The sequence below is a fragment of the Scaptodrosophila lebanonensis genome, unplaced genomic scaffold, assembly GCF_003285725.1.
Source record: "Scaptodrosophila lebanonensis strain 11010-0011.00,11010-0021.00 unplaced genomic scaffold, SlebRS2 tig00000001-arrow-pilon, whole genome shotgun sequence".
NCBI classification, from domain to species: Eukaryota; Metazoa; Arthropoda; class Insecta; order Diptera; family Drosophilidae; genus Scaptodrosophila; species Scaptodrosophila lebanonensis.
Genome location: NW_022060529.1, coordinates 27,112,449 through 27,136,410, shown reverse-complemented (window position 1 = coordinate 27,136,410; position 23,962 = coordinate 27,112,449). Strand labels below are relative to the sequence as shown.

Genomic DNA, 23,962 nt, shown 5'->3' with positions numbered 1-23,962 from the left:
TGCTGTTACCGTTTTTGAATTCAAGCAAAGGTCTTAGCCTGTTAAGCTGTAAAAGTTGATATTGGATGCTCATTGCCAAGGTTGCTCTTGATCTGAGGCAATTTCAAAGTAGCACTTAATATTACGCCTTACCTATTTACACATTGTCTCTGCCAAAGAAAAGTAGTGTGTACATTATCATTAGATGCTCATAAACCCAGAAACACTTTTATGTCCATACTTTTGTTTCTACTGTACCTATACAACAAAGTTGCAAGACCTGATGCAAAATATGCATCTTTCTTGCATAAGACAATTAACTTTGTTAACACGCAGCTTCAATCCACTATATTACTTAATCTTACATTAATCCTTATTTATTTTGTCACCACCCGTGACCAAATATAAAACAAGAGAGAACATTGGCAGCCGAGAAAGCCCGACAGGGAAATACCCTGCACCCAAACAATCTTTGGGCGGTGAATTAAATGCTCCCATAGTAGAAGAAAAATAGAAGAGCGACCTTGTCATGAAATGTGGACGGTACTCAATTGTGTAGCGGGCTGTCTGGATATTCATTCACCCAGACAGACAGACGAATATATTTGCCTTGAGATGCCTCCTTCTGCCTGTTACATACTTTGTACAAACCTATTCCACTTTTGCACTACGCGTAAAGGGTGCGCCATCTTTTATGGCGGTATGTAAATATTGAGTAACTTTGTCATTAGTGAACCGATTGATTTGAGTAGACCAGTGTTGAAAACCTCAGTTCAAGAAATTGTACAGAACCAAATTAAATAAAAATATCTCATACTTGAAAATCGGTTGTTTATTTTCAAGGATATTCAATGTTTGCATACCGACATAAAAGATGGCGCACCCTGTATATTATTATTCTACTAAGTCCCTTCGATACGAGTATAATAATTTCTTTAAGGATTCATCTTTCATCAGTCTTCGCCTACCTTTCAATTCTGGAGCACCATCTACAATTGACGAATTAAAAAAAAAAATTGCAAAGTTCCTTTATATATCAAACTAGATTTCGATTTCAGAATACATTGTCAAAATTTTACAAAATTCGATTTTAAAAAATATGCAGTGAGAAGACCAAAATATCGCACCAGGAGCCACAATGTGTCAGCTAATGCGGCGCCCCCTTTGCCGGAGTTTGCCGAAATGCATTTGCCAATTTTTTTGTAAATACTCTGAAACAAAATGCAGTGACCCAGGCCTGATCCAATCAGATATTACTTGGACGCCATCTATGGACTACCATTTGCGTAAGTCCTCTCCTGAGGCGTACAAGAAGTTGCGTAAGATCGCGAAAACTTTTTCACGATCGACAGCGGTTGGCAGCTTCATAGAACTCACTGCACAGGAGCACAAAGCCAATCAGATAATAATGAAGGCAAAGAAGGCCGAATACAGCACGGGCATACTAGATCCGGAAAAATTTGCGCCCGGCTATCACATCTTCCAGGCTTTACCGAAAATAAACGAGTCGGCCCTCTTCAAAATACTCGCCAAAATGCCAAAAGGCGGCGCCTTGACTACGCATGATACCTCGATGTGCAGCACGGAGTACCTCATTCAGCTGACATACCGGGAAAACTTGTGGGTTTGTACCAGAAAAGAGGGCTGTAAGGTCGTCGCCTTCCGTTTCTCCAAGGAGAAGCCCACCATTAAGGCATATAGGGAGTGTAACTGGGAGCCCATGGAAGCTCTGAGAGAGCGGCGCGGGGATGAGAATGTGCGTAAATACTTGAACCGCCGGTTCAGCATGTACCCCCTGGGAAGCTTTAGTTCCAATAATGAGGCCTGGCGGCATTTTATGCACATTTTTGACCTTGTCGATGGCCTGGTGCAGTATGCCCCTATATGGGGCGAATACTTCTATAATGCGATGAAGGAGTTTCTAGCCGATAATGTGCAGTACATGGAAGTGCGAACGCTATTGCCGCAACTTTACTGCCTAGACGGGACGCTGCTCCCCGTTAGTGAGACAGTGCAGATCTATAAAGACCAAATAAATAAGTTTGTGAAGGATCATCCGAATTTTATAGGAGCGAAACTCATTTACGCTCCCTTACGCAATGTCGATCGCGCCGGCGTTGCGAAGTATGTTAAGACCTGTTCTGAATTAAATGTAAGTTTTTATAGATTTACATGAAAGATCATTCTATCGCATAATTCATATAATTCTTTCCCGAAACTTTGCGAACCGAAACTTTGAAAACCTCATCTCATGTGTAGATATATGAGCAGCATAATGAGATAAATTCAAATCGCAAAGCCAGTCTTTCCGTCCGCCCGTCTGTCCATCTATATATTTGAATCACTACTCCACCCACAGTTGTCACATAGAGAAAATATGATTTACCCATACACCTAAAAATGCTTTCCCGTGTCAGATTATGTAATATTATAGGGCAGAGGCTCGCTGACAAGGACCAGGAGAGAATACAAATTTTGTTGTATGGCTCAAAGAAGGGTATAAAGCTTCGACGCATATGAAGACAACTTTTAAGCTTATCACGGTATCTCCGTCTGTTTTAGTTATATAAGCTCTGTTTCTAAAAGCATGGAAACCACACTAAAATGATCTTTTACCGCATTGGATTTTACAAATGTTTTAAGGGTTTATCAAGGTCGAATTATTGATATGATACTTGTAGATCATGTTTAAGGAGTTCATTTTTTCAATGTATAAAATACATATGTAGGCAATGATACACGAATCATTATCTTTTCCAGGAACAATTTCCCGATGTATTGGTTGGCTTTGATTTAGTTGGCCAAGAGGATGTGGGACTACCTTTGGTAGACTTTGTTGAGGAACTTGTAAAGATGCCCACTAGAGTAAAGTTCTATTTCCACGCCGGTCAAACCAATTGGTCTGGCTCTGAGGTGGACGCTAACCTCGTTGATGCGGTGCTGTTAGGAACAAAGCGCATTGGTCATGGATATGCAGTCACAAAGCATCCACTCATTATGGCACTGGCAAAATATCTGGATATTTGCATTGAGGTGTGTCCCATTTCGAATCAAGTCTTGCAGCTGGGCCAGGACATTCGGTCCCACCCAGCCTCTTTGCTGTATGCTCGCAACGTGCCCATTATCATATCTTCGGGCAGTCCGTCCTATTGGCATGCAGCACCGCTGTCGCATGACATGTATATGGCATTTCTAGGTATCGCCCCGATTAATGCAGACCTGAAGTTCTTAAAAAGAGTGGCGAAGAACTCGATTGCATATAGCACACTATCGGACGAGGAAAAGTCAATCGCTTTTCTTAAATGGAAGGAGATGTGGAACAAATGGATAGATGATATCGTGAAAAACGAGGGCTCAGAGCACAAGGAGAGTGTTAAATAGAGGTGGAAAATCGTGTTTGCTACCAATCTGTAGGCTGTATCTTAAACGGGACAATGGTCGAAAGTCTTCCGTAAATTCAACTAAGCCACATCAATTATTTTTTCTGCTAACAACTGTATTGAATAAAACAAGTCATGCAGCGATTTTCTTCGCTATTTTTTAAAGTATTGCCTTTCTTCCGATTTTTTGTTATTTTTTATATAAAATAATTTTTGTAAACTAACTTCCTCCTTACTTAGTAAATGATATTTCTGGCATGCCATTTGCAGTATTCAAATTTGCTCATTATGAAAAATGTATTTACTTATTATTTGAATTGATTTCAGTTTTCAGATTAATTTATTCATGATTTAAGATAACTTCACGTTAAAAAACAATTAGAACGCTTTGCGTTTTTGTCAAACACATCTGCTTATCAACACCAAACCGTTGTAACATGGGATCAGCTTAGAATCTCTAATTGATCCATCGAAGAGATGCTTCTCTCGAGTAGCTGTTGTTGAAATGAAGTTTTTTCAAATGCGTTGATCAGCAATTAGTCAGCTACTTAGTCAGGACAAACTACTTTATATAAATACACAGATTTTTAGTTTATGCAATTGAATCAATTGTATGTTCTAAACAAAATTCAAAAGCTAACGCTTCCTTAAAAATATGGAGAATAGTTAAGGCAACATGCGCATCTTTTCTTCCGGCACCACTAATTATTAAGTCCTTCGGTTTTACTTGTATTATCACCAGCAAACCAATAAGACTTGACGCCCAACTTTTCTATTGCACTCTACGTGATAGATGGATGCACAAGTACATGTATATGTGACAAACACACCCTCACGACACGAATGCCCACATCTCGCTGACTTTAATCCTTCCGTTTGAGGGAGTCCAACGCTGCCGGCAGTAATTTCATTGGCTTCCATGCACACGAGATAAGGTTCCACACATGGCCCCCCTCCCTGGCTGGGAGTCGTCGTCGTCTTTGTCGTATTCGCTGTCACTTACGAGTAAGTTGACCTCGTCCTAGTCCGCAACTTGATTGCGATCCAGCAACTTAATGTTTCACAAGAAAATAAACTTTTTCCGCAGCCTTTGCTTATAATTAAAAACTTTATTATATGTTTAACTTTGCCCGCAGAACACGCAGATCTCCGGCATTGACAGCCGCAAATTTGTGAGTAGTTCCAGTCTTTCCACCTCTACTTTTTTCACTTTCTGTACAACCAACAAAAACTTGGCTACAATTATCGAGAAAGTTTGTGCCTGCCATTTATCAAGTGACAGTTTGATAAGGCGGCTTCTATGTATGTGTATGTGCATGTGTAAGAGTATGTTTGTGTGTGTGTCTGTGTCTGCGAGATTCCCTTTAATTGTTGCGCTTAAGTAGAGCATGACATGGAAGTGGCAACTAAAAAATCTGCTATGCACTACAACCAATTCAAGCGTGGCAGAAACAACAACTACAACAACAATAACAACGACAATGCTTCAGTAATGTTTGATGGTTGGATTGCGAGCAAGTCATTTACAGTTTGACAGCCACTGCGTAATTGATGTTGTGCAAGCAAGCATCAAGCATGCGATTTTTTGGGACTGCCAACTTGCTTTGGGTTTTGCGAAATTTCCGACACATGCATTGCATTTTAATGGCCAAACTTTTAATGATGCCAAAACATTTATGAAGTCAGCACCGCCGCTACTGCCCCGTCCGCGCTGATGCCGCCATCTCGTCTTTCACTCAGGGTAGGCACATTGGCTAATTTAGAAATTCATGAATATAAATTGGCTTTAAAATGTGAAATAAAATAATCAAATATGCAAATTTGCAAACGACGAGAATGCGTGCTCGGCAGTGTGCGTGTGTGTGTGTGTATTGGCGTGTGCAGAATATGGACACCCATACACCATGTTGCCCCGGAGCTCTAAGTCTCTGATAAGCACAAAATTATTTTCACACCCATACTGTTATTAAAATTGTTTGCCATTGGAAGCTGTGTAGGATCGAGTTCAGCGGACAGACAAACTCGAGCTTCTGTGCCTGCGTTCGGCAAAACTTGCACTTGGCGTGCGCCATGTGCGACCAAGAGCGGGAGACCGAAACTATCCCAAGGCACTAGAGACTGACCGAAACCAAGCAACTGCTGCAGTAAACAATGGCTTAAAGTCAAATGCACCTAACCACAGCAGAATGAAGCACACAGGGGATGGGATAAGGGGAATGGGGCAAGTAAACAACAAAACCGAGTGACCAGGAACTGCAACATGGATGTTTGGTTGTGGTGGGATGTGCGCAGAAACTTTAAAGTGCCGCAGTATCGTTCATATTTTTCGCAGCGGCAAAATTTATGCAATAAATCTCAAATACATTTGATGTCTTTGCTTTGGCAGTAAAAATCATTGCCATGGCATAGACGAGTTCGTTTGCATACAAATGACATTTCAGGATGCGCAGGAGGAGTTTGCAAACACGACTGCTGCAGAAGCGAGAAGCCCAACATGCAGCCTGGACATGTGCGACAAATAATGTACATAAATTGATCACGACGCGCATGGAGTGGGTAAAAAACAACGCTGGTCAATATGTTCCACTGGACTGTGCACTGATGATGATTAGATTTCTGCACACTAAGTTGAGACCGGGTGCGAACAGGTGGTGGGGGAGGGGGGAATCATCCTGCTTGTTCCGGATGCTCATCCGCTTTTTTCGTTTTTGTTGTGTGTATGTGTTTGTGTGCACATGCCTTTCCCTGCGGCTTAAGTTTAGAACTAGTTTGGAACGAACTTTTTCGCTATTCGTATGAGGATCTCCAGAAAAAAGCACCGCATACAATTAAGTTCGAATTGGATTGTGGACCATATGCTCGAACCCACATGTCGTGTGTGTATATTGACTGAGGAGGACAGTTAAATCCACAAACTCCTTTGATTATTCTGTGATCTCAATACCAGAGATGGATTTCGTTATGCTTCCGGAAATATACTTTTGCAACATGATCCTTACAGGTAATGGGGTGTTTAAAAATTGATTTTATATTTGGAACCACTAATTAATGATCTATTCTCCTTGTAATTGAAGTTGTTTTAAGGACTTCTCATTTATTATTAACACTCTTCTAATGCAAAAAAAAAATTATTATTTGGCTGCTTACCCAGGCAGTAGTTCCGTTCCAGTTCCCGGAACGCCGCTGGGACCTTTGGCTTGTCTGCCAGGCGACGCAGACAGCAACGTGATGATGATATGGCAAAGTTTCAAATGATCAAAGTCGCAAATATGTAGACAGACTGGAATTTTGTTGCTGCCATTGTTGCAGTGCCGGCAATCACGGACCTTTAGACGAAGTAGGAATATTGGGACGCACGGGCGCCAGCAGCCAATGGGGAATGTCTAACGTTTCCCCAGTTGAGCTTGCGTGTTATGTTAATATGATGGTCCATGTATGTATGGATGCATGTGTGTCTGTCTGTGCGTGGGTGTCAATTACACAAAGGATGCATGGATTTGGGGCTACACAAACAAACACACACACACATACACATACTCAATTTGGTCATAAACGGAGCTTAAAATGAACTTATTTGCATGCGAGAAATGCTTTGATATCTAATTCTTAGCTTTATAAATGCACATATTAATGCAGTGAAAATATTGGAATGCCGGAATATTAATTGATCCAGTATTGAGTTTCGGATTTTAATCGGAAAAAGGTAATTTTTTTCGGATCACAATTACTTAAGTAGCTTTCTTTACAAATAATCTATCATGAAAATTCCAAAATTGCGTGACCTATGGAGAATAATTAATAGTTAGTGTAAGTATAAATAAATAAATAAAAATAAAAAATAAGTAAATTGCGTTCACTTTCAACTGGATATGCTTTTTGATAGGAGCTATTTCGATTGTCTTACTTAAGTTGCACATAAACTTAAAAAAATAATTTACCATATTATGGCTATAAAATTAAGGCTCTATTTAGACATACGAGTAAATGGTATATACTATATACATATGCAAGCATGTTAGGAGCACACTACGTTTCTAATGGTTATAGAGCGATTTCTTCTCATTTTGCTTATAACATTAATTTCATTGCAGAATTTGTATTTGTCATTTTCTTTATACTATAATTACTTTAAATTATTTCAGTTACGCAATATGTTATTATTATATTTTTCAGATGTTTTTAACTTTTGTATGTATACAATTTTATTTCAATTTATTGCAATTATTGCTTAGTTTAATATATGTAGTCCCTGCCTACTTTGTGCTGTTATTTGGGCATACCTGTCGAAGAGCATCAAGACGGATTCCTTATTATTATTATAATTTAAATTTATGACTAAATTTATTAATTTAATTTAATTTATTTATTAATTTTATTTGATGACTAAAATAAAATAGTACATATAAATAAAACCTTATACAAGTATACTCGTATGTAAACTTAAACTCAAAAGCTTAAATATTAAAATGCATTGTTAATAAGCAAAACCAAGTGCAGTAATTAATTAGCGAGCGCGGCATTGCAGTCTCTGAGCTTCTGGGGCCACTTCAGCTTACCAGCTGCCCAATTGCTTGGCCGGTGCCCAGGCGAATCAGCCACAGGCTAGCCAGGCACTGAGTGCCATCGCGATTTTGTACGTTTTTCATGCCGTTTTTTGTTCAGCACAACAACTCTATGCGAAATAGTTTTTTCAAAAGGCTTTGTGCCGTACGTACCGTATTTATTCACCTTTTTTTCACCACTCGGTGCCTTGAAATCGAAACGGCCCAAAAATTGCGCCGTTAAATTGTTAACAGCAATTGACCCAATTTTATGGGAGCACCACCATCAGCACCCGAACACTCATGCATGCACTGCTGAAGTGGAGAGGGGGAGGGCGCGTTAAAAAATCGGCGTAAAAGCGAAAACTGGCCGCCGTAGTCCGTAGCTGCAAGGTACAATGGCGCGTATACTTATTGGATTTTTTGCTCTTGTGCTCTATTTTGTTTGCATTTTACTTGTGCACAAAAAATACATGAGCTTGTTTTTCGGCCAGCAAGTAGAGGGATGGAGTGAGCAAAAAGTTGTTCTGCAAGGCTTTCATGTCGTTTTTATTGTTTTGGCGCACCAGTCACGGTGGCAGCAACAGTAGCAGCAGCTTCCGTTAAAGCCCGCCCAGCGTTGCAAGTTAACTGACGATTGTTGCACTACAAAACAAACAGCACAAAAGCCATTTAAATCTTTTCCGTTATGACAGACCCAAAAAGTGAGCACAGTGAGCAACAGGGCATATTTAGTTGGCTTTAAACCGGAAACTGAATAAAGCATCCGATGTCCTAAACATTTGAAAAGATAAGTTTTTTTGTTGACCGAATAAGCACTCACAGAGGTGCTTGGCTGCCTCTATTTCACATCAAAGATTATTATATATTACTTAGCCATTTAGGGTGTCACATAAATGATTCCCATCCATGTTGAGACTATCCTGTATTTAAGATGGGATCTTCTCATCAGCCACAGGCCGCACAAAACGGTCATATTTAATAGCATTTAATGTGTTCGATTAGTAAAAAACCATTGATAAAGCAATATAGACAATACCCATGCGTTTCAAACTGCATAATTTGTTCAAATTAACAATTATTCACAACTTTGTGCACGCTGTACCGAGACTTTGCTCACGATCGGTACATATAATCATATTGTATATAGAAATAAAGGGATTGATTGGATTGATGATTAATATATTACGTATCTATTTCTAGTAACGCTTGAAACCAAACCGGATACTCTAGTGATAACGCAATGAGTGAAGTTATATTTTTTATTTTGCTGCTGCAGAATAATAACAATTGTTTAGTTGTAATATAAACGCAGATCACAGATCTTAATTTGGTTTGACTTACGTACACTTAAGTAGATTTCTTTGCAATTTCTAGTTGAAAGTACAAGTATAGTAGAATAGATGTTGTAATAAAATAGAGCACTCGGCATGATTACGACCAATAAACTGATCCACACGTCCCTGTGTGACCCCTATAGATATATCGGTAAAGGAAACTGTTTCTTAAATCCATTAGTTAGAATCAGACTAGAACATGGTGAGTGTCTTTATTCTGCACAAGTCGGCCACAAATGTATTCAGATCATTGCCGTCCACTGCATAGACTTAAGCTTATTCGTTTCCTGTGCATATTTCGTTAGCTGCATCAACTTAAGTGCTTATCGTTCCTGCTGCTATTTGGCGTTCCCTTAAAGCAAAACTGCAGCCATAAAGCACAAACCCTTCTCCCGTCATCGCGAGGCAAGCAGCGACAGTGGCTGCAACTGCGACTGCGACTGCGAGTGAACCTGCAGGTCTCTGTGCCCCCGCAATGATTTCATTTACTTGCAATCAATGAAATTGCACAGATGCAATTTTGCTGCGCCAAAAAATAAACAGTGGGTATGGAATAGATGTGCTCGGATGTGGTTGGATGGACGAGCACGAGTACCTCGATGTTTCGATGTGGGTGAGTTTTACACGCACGTTGCGTTCGTCTGAGCTCGTAGGCGTCCCTCTCGGTCATGGCAGTCTGTACAGCAACCAACAAGATATCAACTAATGCCCAGCTACCGGCGTGGTTTGGAGCTATGGTAAGGTTGGAGACGGGAATTTCTCATATTGCCAGCGACATTTTTGGCTGACAGCACGTATACTGCTAAAGCGGTGCAGATGCAGCGCCCGTTGCCCGTTGCCCGTTGCGCGCTGCTCGGAAGCAGGTCTGATGTCTACCGGCAGTTGCTAGTTGATGTCAATGCAAGCCACGTACATAGTATGCGCCTGCATTGGTATTGGGGAAATGTCGTGGTACTACTGGGACTATCTCAAAGTTCATGCGTTGCCATTGACATTCAGACAGCGGCATCGGGAGATGTGGTGGCTGGAATCAGAGAGGCACTGGCCTCGTGCTGCTGTCCACATCGGATGCCGAAAACATCAGCTTTGACATTACAGACAATAGTATCCTGTTCCTCGTAAAGAATTTGAAAAAAATGTCAGAGAAACGGGTCGTAGCTTTAGTTGAAAAATGAGCAGAGAACATACTAAGGGTAGGTAAGTGTTTGTTGGAAGTACCAGGATGTGGTTGAACTCAACCACTATTCAAAACCTTGCAGCACAAAGTCGCAACTGGATGCTACAAATAATGCAGAACTCGATGGGACAAGCACTAGTGGCAATCGCACAACTGTTGGCCTTCAAACTCCCGGCACTGATGCTGAGTGGGCAGCAGCAACGCGTCCACAGACACAAGACTATGTGGGGCAAACACCAGAAACTGATGAGGATTGGGAGCGTGAAGTACGTGAAACAGAAATGGGCCTTCATCAGGCGTCAGAGGAACATGCTCCACTTGAACAAGTGGCAGAGCAAGAGACCCAAGAGGAGCGGGTATCAAAGGAACAGGATCCAGAGAATCAGGCGCCACACAAAGAATCGCCGGAGGAACAAGGAGACCGAGGGCAGACGGTTCAAGGACAGGCTGTGGCAGAAGAGGCGCCTGAAAAGGATGAGGCTAGAGAGCAGGTAGCAGAAGAGCAACTGCCGCAAGAGCAGGAAACGCCGGGGAATGAAATAGATGAGCAACAGACGAGCGTAAAAGCCACCAAACCACCTCGCACTAAGGCACCCCGAGTGGACGCACAGACGGAAACGGACCCGTGGCCTAAACGGAAAGACCCTCACGTAACTTTTACCGAAGCAAAACCCCTGTTGGCGCAAGCTGACAAAGATCCTGATAGTCCTATAGATCTTGCACCAGAATCACTATCTAGTACCACCGGAGAATATGATCGTGAACCACCTATCACAACCAAAACAGTAAAGGTGCTTAAGAAGAGTAAGTCTTGTATCATGATTTCAATTTTCTGTTACCAACTTGAAGTTACTACTCAGGACCGCCAAAGACACCACTTGTTGATGACTCCGATGAATCGGCCAACGAGCCTTACAGCGCCTTCACCCGCTCGCAAATGTCTCTTTTGACATTTAATGCCATGGAGACGGATATGGCGCCCTCCGATGTCACCGACATGATCAGGAACACGGATTCGAGCAGCATACTCTTCACAAGCAGTGAATCCTTGAGTCTTGACTCCAACGGCAATGGTTCAAATGAACATGCACATGTTGAGTTGGCGGGCCATAGTCTGGCCTCCGGCTTGGCCTTTGTAAGTGAGTGACATGAGTAACTGTAGCTAGCCATGGTTCCAATTAAACGTCCCCAGATCTACATGGTAATACCGCCGGATGGAGGTTACGGCTGGGTCATTTTAATACTCTCGTTTCTGGCCCAACTCATTGTTGATGGTATTATCTTCTCGATTGGTATTTTGTTGCCTTACATCAGGAAAGATTTCAACGCCAGCAACTCCTCAGTAGTGCTTGTGGGCTCCATTCAGATTGGATGCTACTTCACAGGCGGGGCTATATCGAGCGCCTTCATCAACAGCTATGGATTCCGGCCTGTATGTATATGTGGGGTAGTTATTTCTTCGGTTGCCATTTTAGCAGCTACCTTCAGCCCGAATCTGCCCCTTATGATTTTGTTCTATAGTGCCATTGGTAGGTATAGCAATCTTAGTAGTCCTGTATAGAAGCGCTACAAATTCTGCAGTTTTACAGCTGGTCCTGGACTGAGTATGATCTGGACAAGCTCGCAACTTATCATTGGCTTTTATTTCGAGCGCTATCGACCCATTGCCAGCGGTTTCTCATGCTCCGGTGCTGGCGCTGGCATGCTCATCATCTCCTTACTGAATACCGCACTTGTTCCGGTGATTGATTGGCGCAATACGATGCGTGTGCAAGTGGCGCTGCTTATATTTGTATTTTTTATTGGGATAGCTTATTTAGAGGTTTCACCCACACCTATCGGCGTTGTGGCAAAGACTGAGCCCTTACCGGGCAGCTCATCCGACGAATATTACGGCAATTTCTACGTCCATAACTTTCTACGTGACGACACATCCTCAAAAGCATCTCACATTCTTGGTAGGCTCACATATATTTTATACCAAGTATCATAAGACCTAAGCTGCAGGATAGAAGTCAGACCAGGGCTCTTCACAACATAATATAGCTACATATCTAATTTCACAACCAGAATAAACAATTCAGAAATAGCACTTTTATTGTTTTAACTATCTATAATATACAAGTATACGAGTCTTTGGTAGATAAATCATAGTGTTTAAAGGCATTCTATTTATAGGAGCCATTCCTTTTCTAAGATATCCACAAGCAGTTATATAGCCGGTCCTTTCGGGGAAGCTCTCCGAGGTAGTTCTCTTATTAAGTTCTCTGTCTCCCACACAGTGCACTATCATCCGGAAAAGAAGCCTAGTCGACTGCGCCGCATTGCCAAGTGTATTTCGCCGTGCTTTGCACGTGAAAAGCCTCAGAAAAAGGAAGAGATTGCCTTGCATCGAAGTGAAACTTCCCTTTCAGAGAGAAAGTATATAATACGTACCGATCCCATACAGCGCGAGGACCTATTTTATACCGGACCAGCGGACTATGAGGAAGCCCAGCAGAAACAGCAGCTCGAAGGAAAGCCTTTGGAGCTTGTGGGTTCCGAGAAGCAAGTGAGTAGAGTTTTTAACTTATAAAGCCACATACTTACCTATCTCTGAAAATGTATTTCTTGTAGATGCAAAGAGTTGCTTACGGGTTACATCACATACAAGATTATGACTCACCAACTACCAGTAAGACGCGCACACCTGGCCATCCTGCCGAAGGCCGTCGACATAAGAAGGAGGAGCTGCGTCAGCACTGGCTGAAAACAAAGATTGCGCGCGCATTTAATCGCCTTTTCGACTTTCATCTGTTGAAGCATTTTGAATTCAGGTTGCTACTTTTGTCCGCCTTCCTGTACCCTATGGGATTCAACATACCGTTTGTGTACTCTCGGGCACGTGCGACCATCCCGAGTAACCAAGCCTTTCTGATCGGACCAGCGATAGGGGTCACCAACTTCTTGGTCCGCATTGCATGCGGCTTTCTGGCCTACAAGCTGCGTACATGGACGACTTATGTGTGCGGCGGAGGTATGTTCTTTGGGGGCTTGATCGTTTTTTTCAGCGCCTTTTTCGGAAGAGATTTGTTTTGGTTTCAAATTCTATATGGCATATGCTATGGAGTTGCACCAGGTGAGGCCATTCACCAGATATCAGAACCTGATCTGTCTAAGCACTTCCCTCTTTACAGCCGTTTTTGCCACGCTGCGAGCACTCATATACGTCCGGTACCTGGGTCTGGCCAAGCTTACCAATGCCTTTGGAATTTCCGCGCTGGCCATGGGCCTTGGAGTGTTCATTGGCACGACGAGTGGTGGCGTGCTTATAGAGCAAACCGGTGGCTATACAATAGCGTTTGCTTTTTCCGGATCCTGCATAATGATAGCGGGCGGCCTGCTTTTAGCTTTGCCGACCATAGTGCGCAATCGTGATATTAGAAAGCAGAAGAAGGCTAGAGAATTAAATAACTGAGCAACTTGCTTAATACGGGGCTCTCATTTTCTACAGTTTTATGCGTAGTTTATTACTTGTTCGTTCATTTTACAAAAATTCTTATGCACGTGTTTGTCTGCATTGGTTGTTTTCTTTTTCTTATTTTTGGTTTTTGTGTTACATGATACATACATAAAGTATTATGTCTAATTTGTATTCAATGCTATGATTTGCAATAATCTGGTTCATGTGTTTATTGTTTTATGTTTTAAACGCTGGCATTTCATTATTTTACACCTTTTTTTTGTTGATCTCAAAGCCTTGCAGGGGCATCTTAAATTATTAAAAAATTAAAGAACCTACTTGCCAATATATTTTGATACGAGTACCTTCTCGAATGCATGAAAGTTAACCTTCTTTTTTTTTGTAGTCATATAGTAGATATAAACAAAAACTTCGGACACAAGAAGTCTATAAAATATAAGTAGTACATGTAATAAAATGTAATGAATCATTTAAACAAACAAATAATGTTTGGTATGGGTCCTAAGAAACTTATTGATACGTTCATTTTGGTATTTAAGTAGAAAATGAATTGTCTAAGCTAGGCCTTGGACTATTTTCGCAGTGCTGATCAAGCTGCCGCCTCCATACCCTCATCAATTATTGGCTATCAAAGTGTCGTTGACTGGCTGGGTTTCCCTCAAACTGTGTAGCTGTCTGGTTTGATTTTCTTTATCAATATATATTAGATTCTTAGGTACCTTTAAACTACATGCATTTAATTCGACTTGACCGGGACTGTACCCAATTGTTCTCTGCCCCATTATAGTTTTGTAACTTTAATAAACTTATTTTAATGTTATACATCTAATGTTAGCTTAACTGCTGCATTACACTTTTGTAGTTCAAGTATTTTCATAATTTGGTTTACATTTGGCTTACCTTGTTTGTGTTCGTGTATGTTACTTTATTGCTTCCCCTGGCATACATGAACATTACATACATACATACATACATATGTAAAGCAGATGCGACTTACTTTGTACGTCTATTGTTTTCTTTTGTGGTTTTTTGTTTTTGTTGTTGTTTTTGGTTACTATGTGCTATTCAGTGGCACATTCCTACTAATATCGTGCCTGCTTTTTACAGTAAATGAAACTTATGACTCCTTAGCTCTTTGATAAAATCGCTAAATACTTGCATACTTGTTGCTCAGACTATGAGTTTTCAATGATATTTGGAAATCGAAGGGAACTGTTCTACGCATCCCGAACACATTTCATAGTCCAAGCCAAGTGTGATGTGTAAGCAAATTATAATACGTGCATACATACACGTATTTAGATAAAATGCCGCTTCAAATTTGGTTTTAATTTTACGTGTATGTCAGCCAAATGTTTTGGTTTGGGTTTTAAATATTGTCTGTAGTCTTCTCTTTTACATGCATTGTAATTTTCTTGCTGATTTCTGTTGGCTTTATCTGCATGCGCATACGAGTATTTAAATCAATTTCGCATCGTAATCTAAATTTAAATTAAAATCTCATTCGGGTCTGCTCTCACGGATCTCCAAAAAGCAATTGTTACGCCTTAAATTAAAATTATACTTATATCATCCTCGTTCCTTCGCCCTCATCTCTTCGGCGTCCTCTCGACCTCCTGCACGCTGTGCGTTCATGTGTCGGACCTGGAAGCACAAATGCGTGGGGTTTGTCGGTATTTGGGTGTGTGGGTGAGGGACTTATGCATATTTTAAAATTGCTTCTCCTGGTTACTTACCAATTAAAATAGCTCTGCGACCCCTGACAGGCCCGCTCACTGCCGCACCACTTCGACTCCTGCAGCGCCGGGCAGGGTCGCCCGCCTCGTTTGCCATGCTTAATGACTTTCCGATATCGATACATCTCACCAATGCCGCAGCTTTTACTGCAGGCCGTCCACTCGGACCAGTGGCTGACGCGGCAATCGCGGCGTCTCTTCGTGCCCAGTGCAGTCCTTCTGCGCGCTGGATACGTGGCAGTAGCGTTGAAGCCGACCCCAGTCCCAACTCCAGATCCAGATACGCCACGGGCATCCGAGCGCCTATAGCTGTTGGCGATGCTCTGCATGAGCGCATGTTTGTCATTTTTGGGGACCACATTGCTAGCTTGTTGACTGTTGTTGTAGCTGCAACGACAATTATGGCAATATACGTACATATCTAAGCTGACTTGGAATTCAAGTTTTTAAAGGAACATAAACACTTTTTTCGATGATTCATGCATTATACAAGTATAAGTACGTGTATGTACATCTATTATACGAAAAGGTGTTTGTTATTCGGGCTCATTTCTTGTTGTCAGCAGTAGACGATTTCAATTTAAATTTGGGCCCACGCCCGCCCCTGGTTCTACACACATACCACAACATGTGTTGCGCCGACGTTTCCTTCCTGGCTTCCTTCCTCGACTGCCTTCCTGACTTTCGTGTTTTGTTTCCCGCAGTTTTCGTTTATTTGCATACACATGCCGCGTACGAGTATGTCGTGCAAAATCGCGCAAATATTAAGGCAGTGATAGAAGAAAATGGAGGAAAATACGACAACGTCCCTACAAAATGCCAAGTAAATTGGCAAAAATATTGAAAACGTGCATATCGTGGCGGACAATGGATCGCTCTCACAAAAGTGGTGCAAAAAATCCGAAGACGTTTTCATTTCAGTTCACAAAAAACAAGTATATCATAACCGACTTCTTCTAAGATATATGTATATATTTACATGTACACGAATATATATGTACTTTTGAAATACAAGTATTCATGATGGCTCCGAGTCCAGTAATAGTCTTAAGTGCGTTTCTTTCAAGATATTTGCAATACGTTGATTTTAGACTAAGCCTACAATTAGAAAACATTTTGTCAATATCAATAATTTCTCTTTTTAACCTGTGTATATTAATAGATTGGTTCATTACTGTGTATGAGCTTGTGGAGTTCGGCCCACTGTCCGTGTTGTGTATATGAATGTATGTGTGTGTGCAGGATTGTGTGGGAGCGGGACGGAAGAAGGAATACCAACAAGGACTGACTGCTTTTGAAGTCGCAGCAAGAGCAGTAACTGCCAGTAAATATAATCAATATAAAAAACATCTTGACGAGTGGCGAAATGTAGTGGCGAAAGTAAGACTTCAACTCACAACATTTCTGATATAAACCTGTGCCGAAAGATAATCAACATAGAAATGTTATGTCTGAATGAATGTTACGTCTGCTCAATTCCAATAGTAAGAATCTACTAGTCAGACGGGAAAATATATAAGTATGTATCTAATTATTTCAATATTCAATATTCACAATGTGCAGAATGTTTTAAACATTCCTACGCCACGTAAAGATATTCCATTTCAATAATGCTCTCATAAAAGAAACGAAGATATTTCCTATCGTGCGTTTTAGTGTTCGGGGGTTCCCTTGGCCATAATAAACATTTCATATGTCTACTTTTGATGAAGATTAGTTTTTAAAACGAACACTCAAAAATTAATTCAATAATGTCACTAATCATTCTGAAAGCGTTTTTCAATTCCTTTCGATTGGCATATCGACCACATCGGTCTGGGCAGCCAACGAAAAGCAAAAAATTAGCTGCGATATTAGCGTAGTGTGTGGACACTACGTTCTAGTGCTTCGCCACTACATGGACAGCCGTCCAGGGTGATGAACAAAATGTAGAAATTGAAATTATAACATTTTTCTTCACAAAGTAGGAAATTTACCATCGCAAAGATACACACAGACACACACAGATACACCCGAACAGTTTACTTGTGCATCTGTGCGAGTGGAAGTTATTAGCGATAATTTGGTTCGATCATGTTTGCAGCAATTACCGTTACATGCAAATGTAGTAGAATATGATTTTATGCGCAATTTGCATTTAGAAGTAAAGCGCTCGCCTCGTGAAGATGGGTAAGGCCCCAGTCATGTGATTGGCAAAATACAAGATACAAGACACAAGAGACAAGGGACAGTTGTCGGTTCTGGAAAGCACTTAACGATTTATATTTATTCACAGTCAACAACTACACTCGATTAATACAAAATAAGGGGCACGGAGCCCTATTTTCCTCAAAGTATCACACAGCAGAAAATTTCATCGCGCGGAGTCGCATATACGGTGGCTGTGGGCTGGGCGCCCACTACGACGGCGGGCCGTGGAGGTGGTGCATTGATGACCATAGCTGGCGGTGGCGGAGCGCCAATTACTACAGTAGGTGGGGGTGGTCCACCTATAACAAGTGCTGGCGGCGGTGGCGGAGCAAAGCCAATCACTGGCCGCGGCGGGCCTCCAATATTGATGCCCACATTGACGTTGGCACGTGGTGGCGGAGGGCGAGCTGGACCAGGACCGTATCCACCGTGTCGTCCACCGGGCGGCGGCATCTTTATTTTATTATATTATTATTTACGTGTAGGTTCCCGTATTGCCGATCTGAACTATACACTGTCAAGTGGCTCGAACTCGTTTTGGTCATTGAGTTGTGATTTTTGATTTTATTGCAAGCCACTTATCAGTACTTCAGCGAGCCCGTGGTAATTAGTAATCGATTAGGTTCGGGGAAGGTTCGGTGATGGTGATTTTTCTTTACTGATTTGTGTGATAAGATAGAAAAGCACTCGTACCTAAGCACTCGTTTCCAACGATAAGAGGGCTTAGCGCCCACTGACTCACAAGTGATTGCGAAAGGGGTGCTTAAGTGTGTGTGTGTTGGCTTTTGTTTCCATGTTCCATGTGTTTTCATAGACGTCCGATTCATGTTCCAGCAGAGGAAATCCCAGGCGTGTCATGCTATGATGCAGCTGCTCTTGCGTTGCTCCTCCTCCTTGGCATTCACTTGGTAGCTCCGCCGGCGCCTCTTACGCTTGCCACCGTCTTCTTCATAGGCCAGCATGCCTGTCAATAGTACGACATTTAAAGCCGTTTGCATCTGGACGTCGGAGTTGTCTGTTTTTGTTACTGGAACTCCAGGTGTGGGTGTAATTGGCCCTTTTGGTGGCACAGGCGGCTGTGGTGCGACAGGCTTCTGAGGTTGTGGTCTATTTGGCTGGGTCTGATTGGCACCTCCTTGTTGGTGATGATGGTGGCTTTGGTGATGGTGATGATGGTGGCTTTGGAGATGGTGATGGTGCTGGTGTGTCGGGGTAGACACCATCATCGTTGTAGTCGAACTATGATGATGCGTCATAACCTTTACTTTTATTACACACTCTGATCTGTTCCGCACGGCGTTTAATTACTTACTAGCACAGAGCACAGTAGCCCGCATCGATTTATAGGCAGTGTTAAGCATTGCGTCACCATCAGTGTAAAATATTTCTTAAAATTAAATTTGTTCAAATTAACGATAAGATAGCTAGTGGACGAGAATAGGCTATGAGGCAACTTCATAGATTGTGCACTACGCAGGCAGCTATGCTGCTTTGACTTACTGAATTAAGAGCTCCAAAGTTAAAACATATTGTAATGATAGTGCCGGATATACGGATATATGTATAGTATACAAAACAGTTCCGGATATACGAGGGCAATCTGAAATGTTGCTGGTCAGGCCATCCACACGTGCAGTTGCTCGTCGAATTTGTTCGGTCCGACGAAATGTTCGTCATTAGTGAAAATATTGGCGATCAATTTTATGTTCGACATTTTGTGCGTCTATTCGACAACTAATGGTATTGTTTGCACGAACATCATTTTTGAAAAATATGTGTGGGTAGATCACAAACATTTTTGCAATAAAAGATTGAAAATTTACTAATTTTGTTTCCATACGCATTTTTGGTTTCTATCAAGACTACTACTATATTTTTTTCCGCATTCACCAACTCGTGCGCTGAATGTTTTTATTAAATAATGTTCGCGAACAATAGATTGTGCATGCTTTAGGCATCCGTGAATTGGGGATGTAAAACGAAGAGAAAACATCGATGTTGATGTACATCGATGTCTCTTTATTAAAAATCGATGCATGGTCGATGCATCGCAAAAAAACATCGATGCATCGATGTTTTAAAAAATAACTTTTCATAGAAAAACAAGAGAGAACGCTACAGTCGAGCAAGCCCGACAGTGTAATACCCTGTACCCAGGTAAACTTCCGTCACTGAGTTATATGCGCCCATAGCAGCAGCAAAAAGAGGAAGAAGAAGAGCGAACTTGTTGCTGCAGTTTGGGGGGGTTGTACTGGCCAGAATTTGTTTCGCTAATAACTTTTCTTAGAATTGACCGAATTGAATAAAATGTTATACAACAGTAGACAATTATATATATTATTATGTGTGCAAAGTTTGGTTTAGGTAGCATTTGAAATGTGGACGCTATTGCCGAAATTCTGTAGCGGGGGAAGGGGGGGGGGGGGGGAATTAAAAAAAATAAAATAAACTCGTCTTTATTCGGACCTAGGAGAATCTGGATGCCAACTTTGGTTATTCTAGCTTTTATAGTTTCTGAGATCCTTGCGTTCATCCAGACGGACGGACAGACAGACGGACGGACATGTCTAGATCGATTTCTCTCGTCATGCTGATCAAGAATATATATACTTTATGGGGTCGGAGATGCTTCCTTCTGTATGTTACATACTTTGCACAAACCTAATATACCCTTTTTATACTCTGTACATGAAATGTACAAGAGTATATTAGGTTTGCGGGAGCTGAAAAATGTAACAGGCAGAAGGAGGCGTGGCAGACCCCACAAAGTATATATATTATTGATCAGCGTGACAAGACGAGTCGATCTAGCCCTGTCTGTCTGTCTGTCCGTCTGTCCGTCTGTCCGTCTGTCCGTCCGTATGAACACCTGGATCTCAGAGACTATAAGAGATAGAGACACCAAATTTTGCACGAAGATGCGTTATGTGTATATTCTATACGAGTTTGTTTTATTTTTTTGATTTTCCCCCCCACTTCCCCCCTATGGGGGTTTTCCCGATTTTCCATTCGTATAATCGCCTATATCTCGGAGACTATAAGACCTAGGCACACCAAATTTTAGTCCAAGATGCCTTGTGTGAATACGCAGAAAATGTATATTTTGGAATTTCCCTCCCTCCCCCCTCTCCCCCGCAAATGCGATTTTCTCTAACTCCCGTAATTCTTGGAATTTCGAACTAAAATTTTGCAAATACCCCCAGTTAGTAATTATGTGTCCGTATGCCAAGTTTCACTATGATAGACCGATTTACCAAGAAGTTATAGCCATAAATATATTTGCTGCTGCAGCGCTGCTGCAGCGCTGCCCGCGGCTGTTGTTGATGTTGCTGTTTGGTTGACTGCGAAAATGCTTACACAGACACGAATTGATGCGCATAGGCATACGTACACTCACACAGACGCAATTGCTATGTAAATGTGCAATTATACACCCTTTACGTGAGTTCGAATACCGAGAGAGGTAAAATCGATCCAATTTTTTTTTTATTTATTTTTTTTTTTATTTTTTATAATTATTGTAAACATATGTACAGAGTATTTCAAAGTCGGGACACCCGACTTTAGCTTTTTTACTTGTTTTTTTATTTATTTTTTTTTTTTATTTTTTATAATTATTGTAAACATATGTACAGAGTATTTCAAAGTCGGGACACCCGACTTTAGCTTTTTTACTTGTTATCCTACGGGTACAGGGTATAAAAAGCTATTATTAGGGAGCAAATCAACATAGATGCCTGAAATAAAAATGTACAGGGTGCGCCATCTTTTATGTCGGTATGTAAACATTGAATATCTTTGAAAATAAGCTTCCGATTTTCAAGTATGAGATATTATTATTTAATTTGGTTCTGTACAATTTCTTCAGACTAATTTTTGAAAACAACATCAACAAGTGGCCGCCTTTATTGGACACAGCAAAATGTGCCCTTTTTGCAGCGTTTCCCATCACTTTTTCTAGCATCTCAGGTGGTATAGCGATGATTTCTGCACGAATATTTGCCTTGAGCTCGTCAATGGTTTGAGGCTTGCTGGCGTAAAGAAGGAATTGCTTCTGAACAGACTCAATACTTTCCTGATGCTTTCTATACTGCGGAGACCAAACGCAAGAAAGAAGCTTAGTGGTATAAGGGTCATTAAATTCCTTGGACCAACGTTTAACGAATCTAAGTAATCCCTTGGCCTTATTGACAATACTAGATATGCGAAAGTTAAAGTTCAATTTGGAATCAAAAAGAACAGTCGATATACGTTGCAATGGCACATTGTCAATCGTATACGTCCCTAAATAAGGCAAGGTTTGGTGAAATGTCATGAACTTACATTTAGAGCAATTGAGGTACAAGTGGTTAGCTAAGCACCAAGATTGCATGCAGTTCAGATCATCCTGCAGGCGATGAACATGAGAAGGGTCTTCGTAAGTCAGAATAAGTTTCACATCATCAGCGTACATAAGAATATGAGAGTGTGACAAGGTAGCGGACAGGTCATTAATAAATAATGTAAAAAGTAAGGGGCCAAGATGGCTACCTTGAGATGCAAAAACAGGCTTAGATGTGCGACCTAAGCAAGATCCGTTGGGATCTGCCTTTTAGATAAGACGAAATCCAACACAAAAAAGCGGAGGGAAATCCTAAACGACTTAGCTTAAAGAGCAGGAGATCATGTCAAATGCTTTACTGAAGTCAGTGTAAACGACATCAGTCTGCATTTTTAGAGTAAATGCTTCATTTACCAAGGAAGTATTCGTGTCTGTGTAAACATGTTAGCAGTCAACCAAACAGCAACATCAACAACAGCCGCGGGCAGCGCTTGGGCAGCGCTTGAGCAGCGCTGCAGCAGCAAATATATTTATGGCTATAACTTCTTGTTAAATCAGTCTATCATGATGAAACTTGGCATACGGGCACATAATAACTAACTGAAGGCATTTGCAAAATTTTAGTTCGAAATTCCAAGAATTACGGGAGTTAGAGAAAATCGCAATTTGCATGGGAGAGGGAGGTGGTAGGGAAATTCCAAAATACACATTTTCTGTGTATTCACATAAGGCACCTGGGCCTAAAATTTGGTGTCCCTAGGTCTCATAGTCTCCGAGATATAGCGTATACACATAAGGCATCTTTGTGCTAAATTTGGTGTCTCTATCTCTTATAGTCTCTGAGATCCAGGTGTTCATACGGACGGACAGACGAACAGACAGACAGACAGGGCTAGATCGACTCGTCTCGTCATGCTGATCAAGAATATATATACTTTGTGGGGTCGGCCACGCCTCCTAATATACTCTTGTACATTTCATGTACAGAGTATAAAAACATGCCAAACATAATAGTGAAGTTTGATGCTGTCTATGGAGACCGTTCACTATCTATGACGACCGTTCAAGGTGAAATACAATATTACACGCCAGAGGCCAAGAGATAGCCAAAACAGTGGATTTTTTCGGGTGAATCCCCACCGAAGAAGACAAAGTCGGTTCTATTAGTCTGCCACCATTATTTTGAATGTGCTCAGGGACATCTTTCAGCAGAAAGAAAAAATAATCACGGGCTGCACTATATTGAGTTGTTGGACATGCTCGATAAGATATTGAAGGCCCCTGTTGGTTAAGAAAATATGCTCCTGCCATCACGATAATAGCGCACCGCTACATTCATCTTTTATTGTCGCAACCAAAGCACACGAACTAGCTACGAATTGCTTCCGCATCCACGTTCCTCGCCCTACGTAGCTCCCAGCGATTTTTTTCTTTTCCCCAACTTGAAAACATAGCTCGGTGGGAAAAAAACTCAAATGAAATGTAATGCAGTAGTTGGGCTCGTCTACTTTGAAGAGCGTTCTGAACACATTACTGGTGTTAATTATCGGCAGTCGCTTCTTTCCAGCCCAATCGCAACTCATTGATAAGATATAATTAATACCTTTTAGTGAGCGCCCTAGGAACAGAGTTTGGCAGGCTTCTGTGTTTTCGGTTCATTGCCGCTCTTGAGCATGGGCTTGGTCATACTGGATGCCATATTCCGTTCCCGTTCGCCGCTGCCAAACATGCGCTAGTATTTTTGTCAACATGCCAATAGTTTTTAAGTGGAATTTACAAGTTGGTCGACACCCACGCATGTCTGCAGCGCATTTGTTAGAAGCCCATCTGCGCCACTC

General features: G+C 41.4%; 5 protein-coding genes across 5 annotated transcripts in view; 3 read left to right on the top strand and 2 right to left on the bottom strand.

Annotated features, from left to right (window-relative positions):
* Positions 1-1,061: 1,061 nt before the first annotated feature.
* On the top strand, positions 1,062-3,524 carry LOC115633718 (adenosine deaminase 2). Its single transcript, XM_030531183.1, has 2 exons — positions 1,062-2,131; positions 2,740-3,524. Exons 1-2 carry the CDS (start codon positions 1,118-1,120, stop codon positions 3,358-3,360), a joined length of 1,635 nt encoding a protein of 544 aa, XP_030387043.1. The 5' UTR covers positions 1,062-1,117; the 3' UTR covers positions 3,361-3,524.
* A 6,418-nt stretch (positions 3,525-9,942) lies between these two features.
* LOC115634236 lies at positions 9,943-11,758 on the top strand. The gene is made up of 4 exons (XM_030531832.1): positions 9,943-9,974; positions 10,497-11,218; positions 11,275-11,553; positions 11,607-11,758. The coding sequence occupies exons 1-4, from the start codon at positions 9,943-9,945 to the stop codon at positions 11,684-11,686; spliced, it is 1,113 nt and encodes a 370-aa protein (XP_030387692.1). The 3' UTR covers positions 11,687-11,758.
* A 262-nt stretch (positions 11,759-12,020) lies between these two features.
* Positions 12,021-13,871, top strand: LOC115634226. Its single transcript, XM_030531821.1, has 4 exons — positions 12,021-12,372; positions 12,697-12,965; positions 13,031-13,430; positions 13,591-13,871. Exons 1-4 carry the CDS (start codon positions 12,021-12,023, stop codon positions 13,869-13,871), a joined length of 1,302 nt encoding a protein of 433 aa, XP_030387681.1.
* Positions 13,872-13,894: 23 nt separating this feature from the next.
* The window catches only part of LOC115632398, an 81,909-nt gene continuing 71,841 nt past the window's right edge, over positions 13,895-23,962 (bottom strand). The window contains exons 5-6 of the mRNA XM_030529532.1: positions 15,614-16,000; positions 13,895-15,521 (exon numbers count right to left, since the gene is read on the bottom strand). Of these exons, the coding sequence (XP_030385392.1) occupies positions 15,509-15,521; positions 15,614-16,000 (400 nt within the window). The 3' untranslated portion in view covers positions 13,895-15,508. The remainder of the gene's footprint in view (positions 15,522-15,613; positions 16,001-23,962) is intronic.
* LOC115632414 (protein diaphanous homolog 2) lies at positions 17,942-18,333 on the bottom strand. Its single transcript, XM_030529555.1, has one exon. The coding sequence runs from the start codon at positions 18,254-18,256 to the stop codon at positions 17,942-17,944; it is 315 nt and encodes a 104-aa protein (XP_030385415.1). The 5' UTR covers positions 18,257-18,333.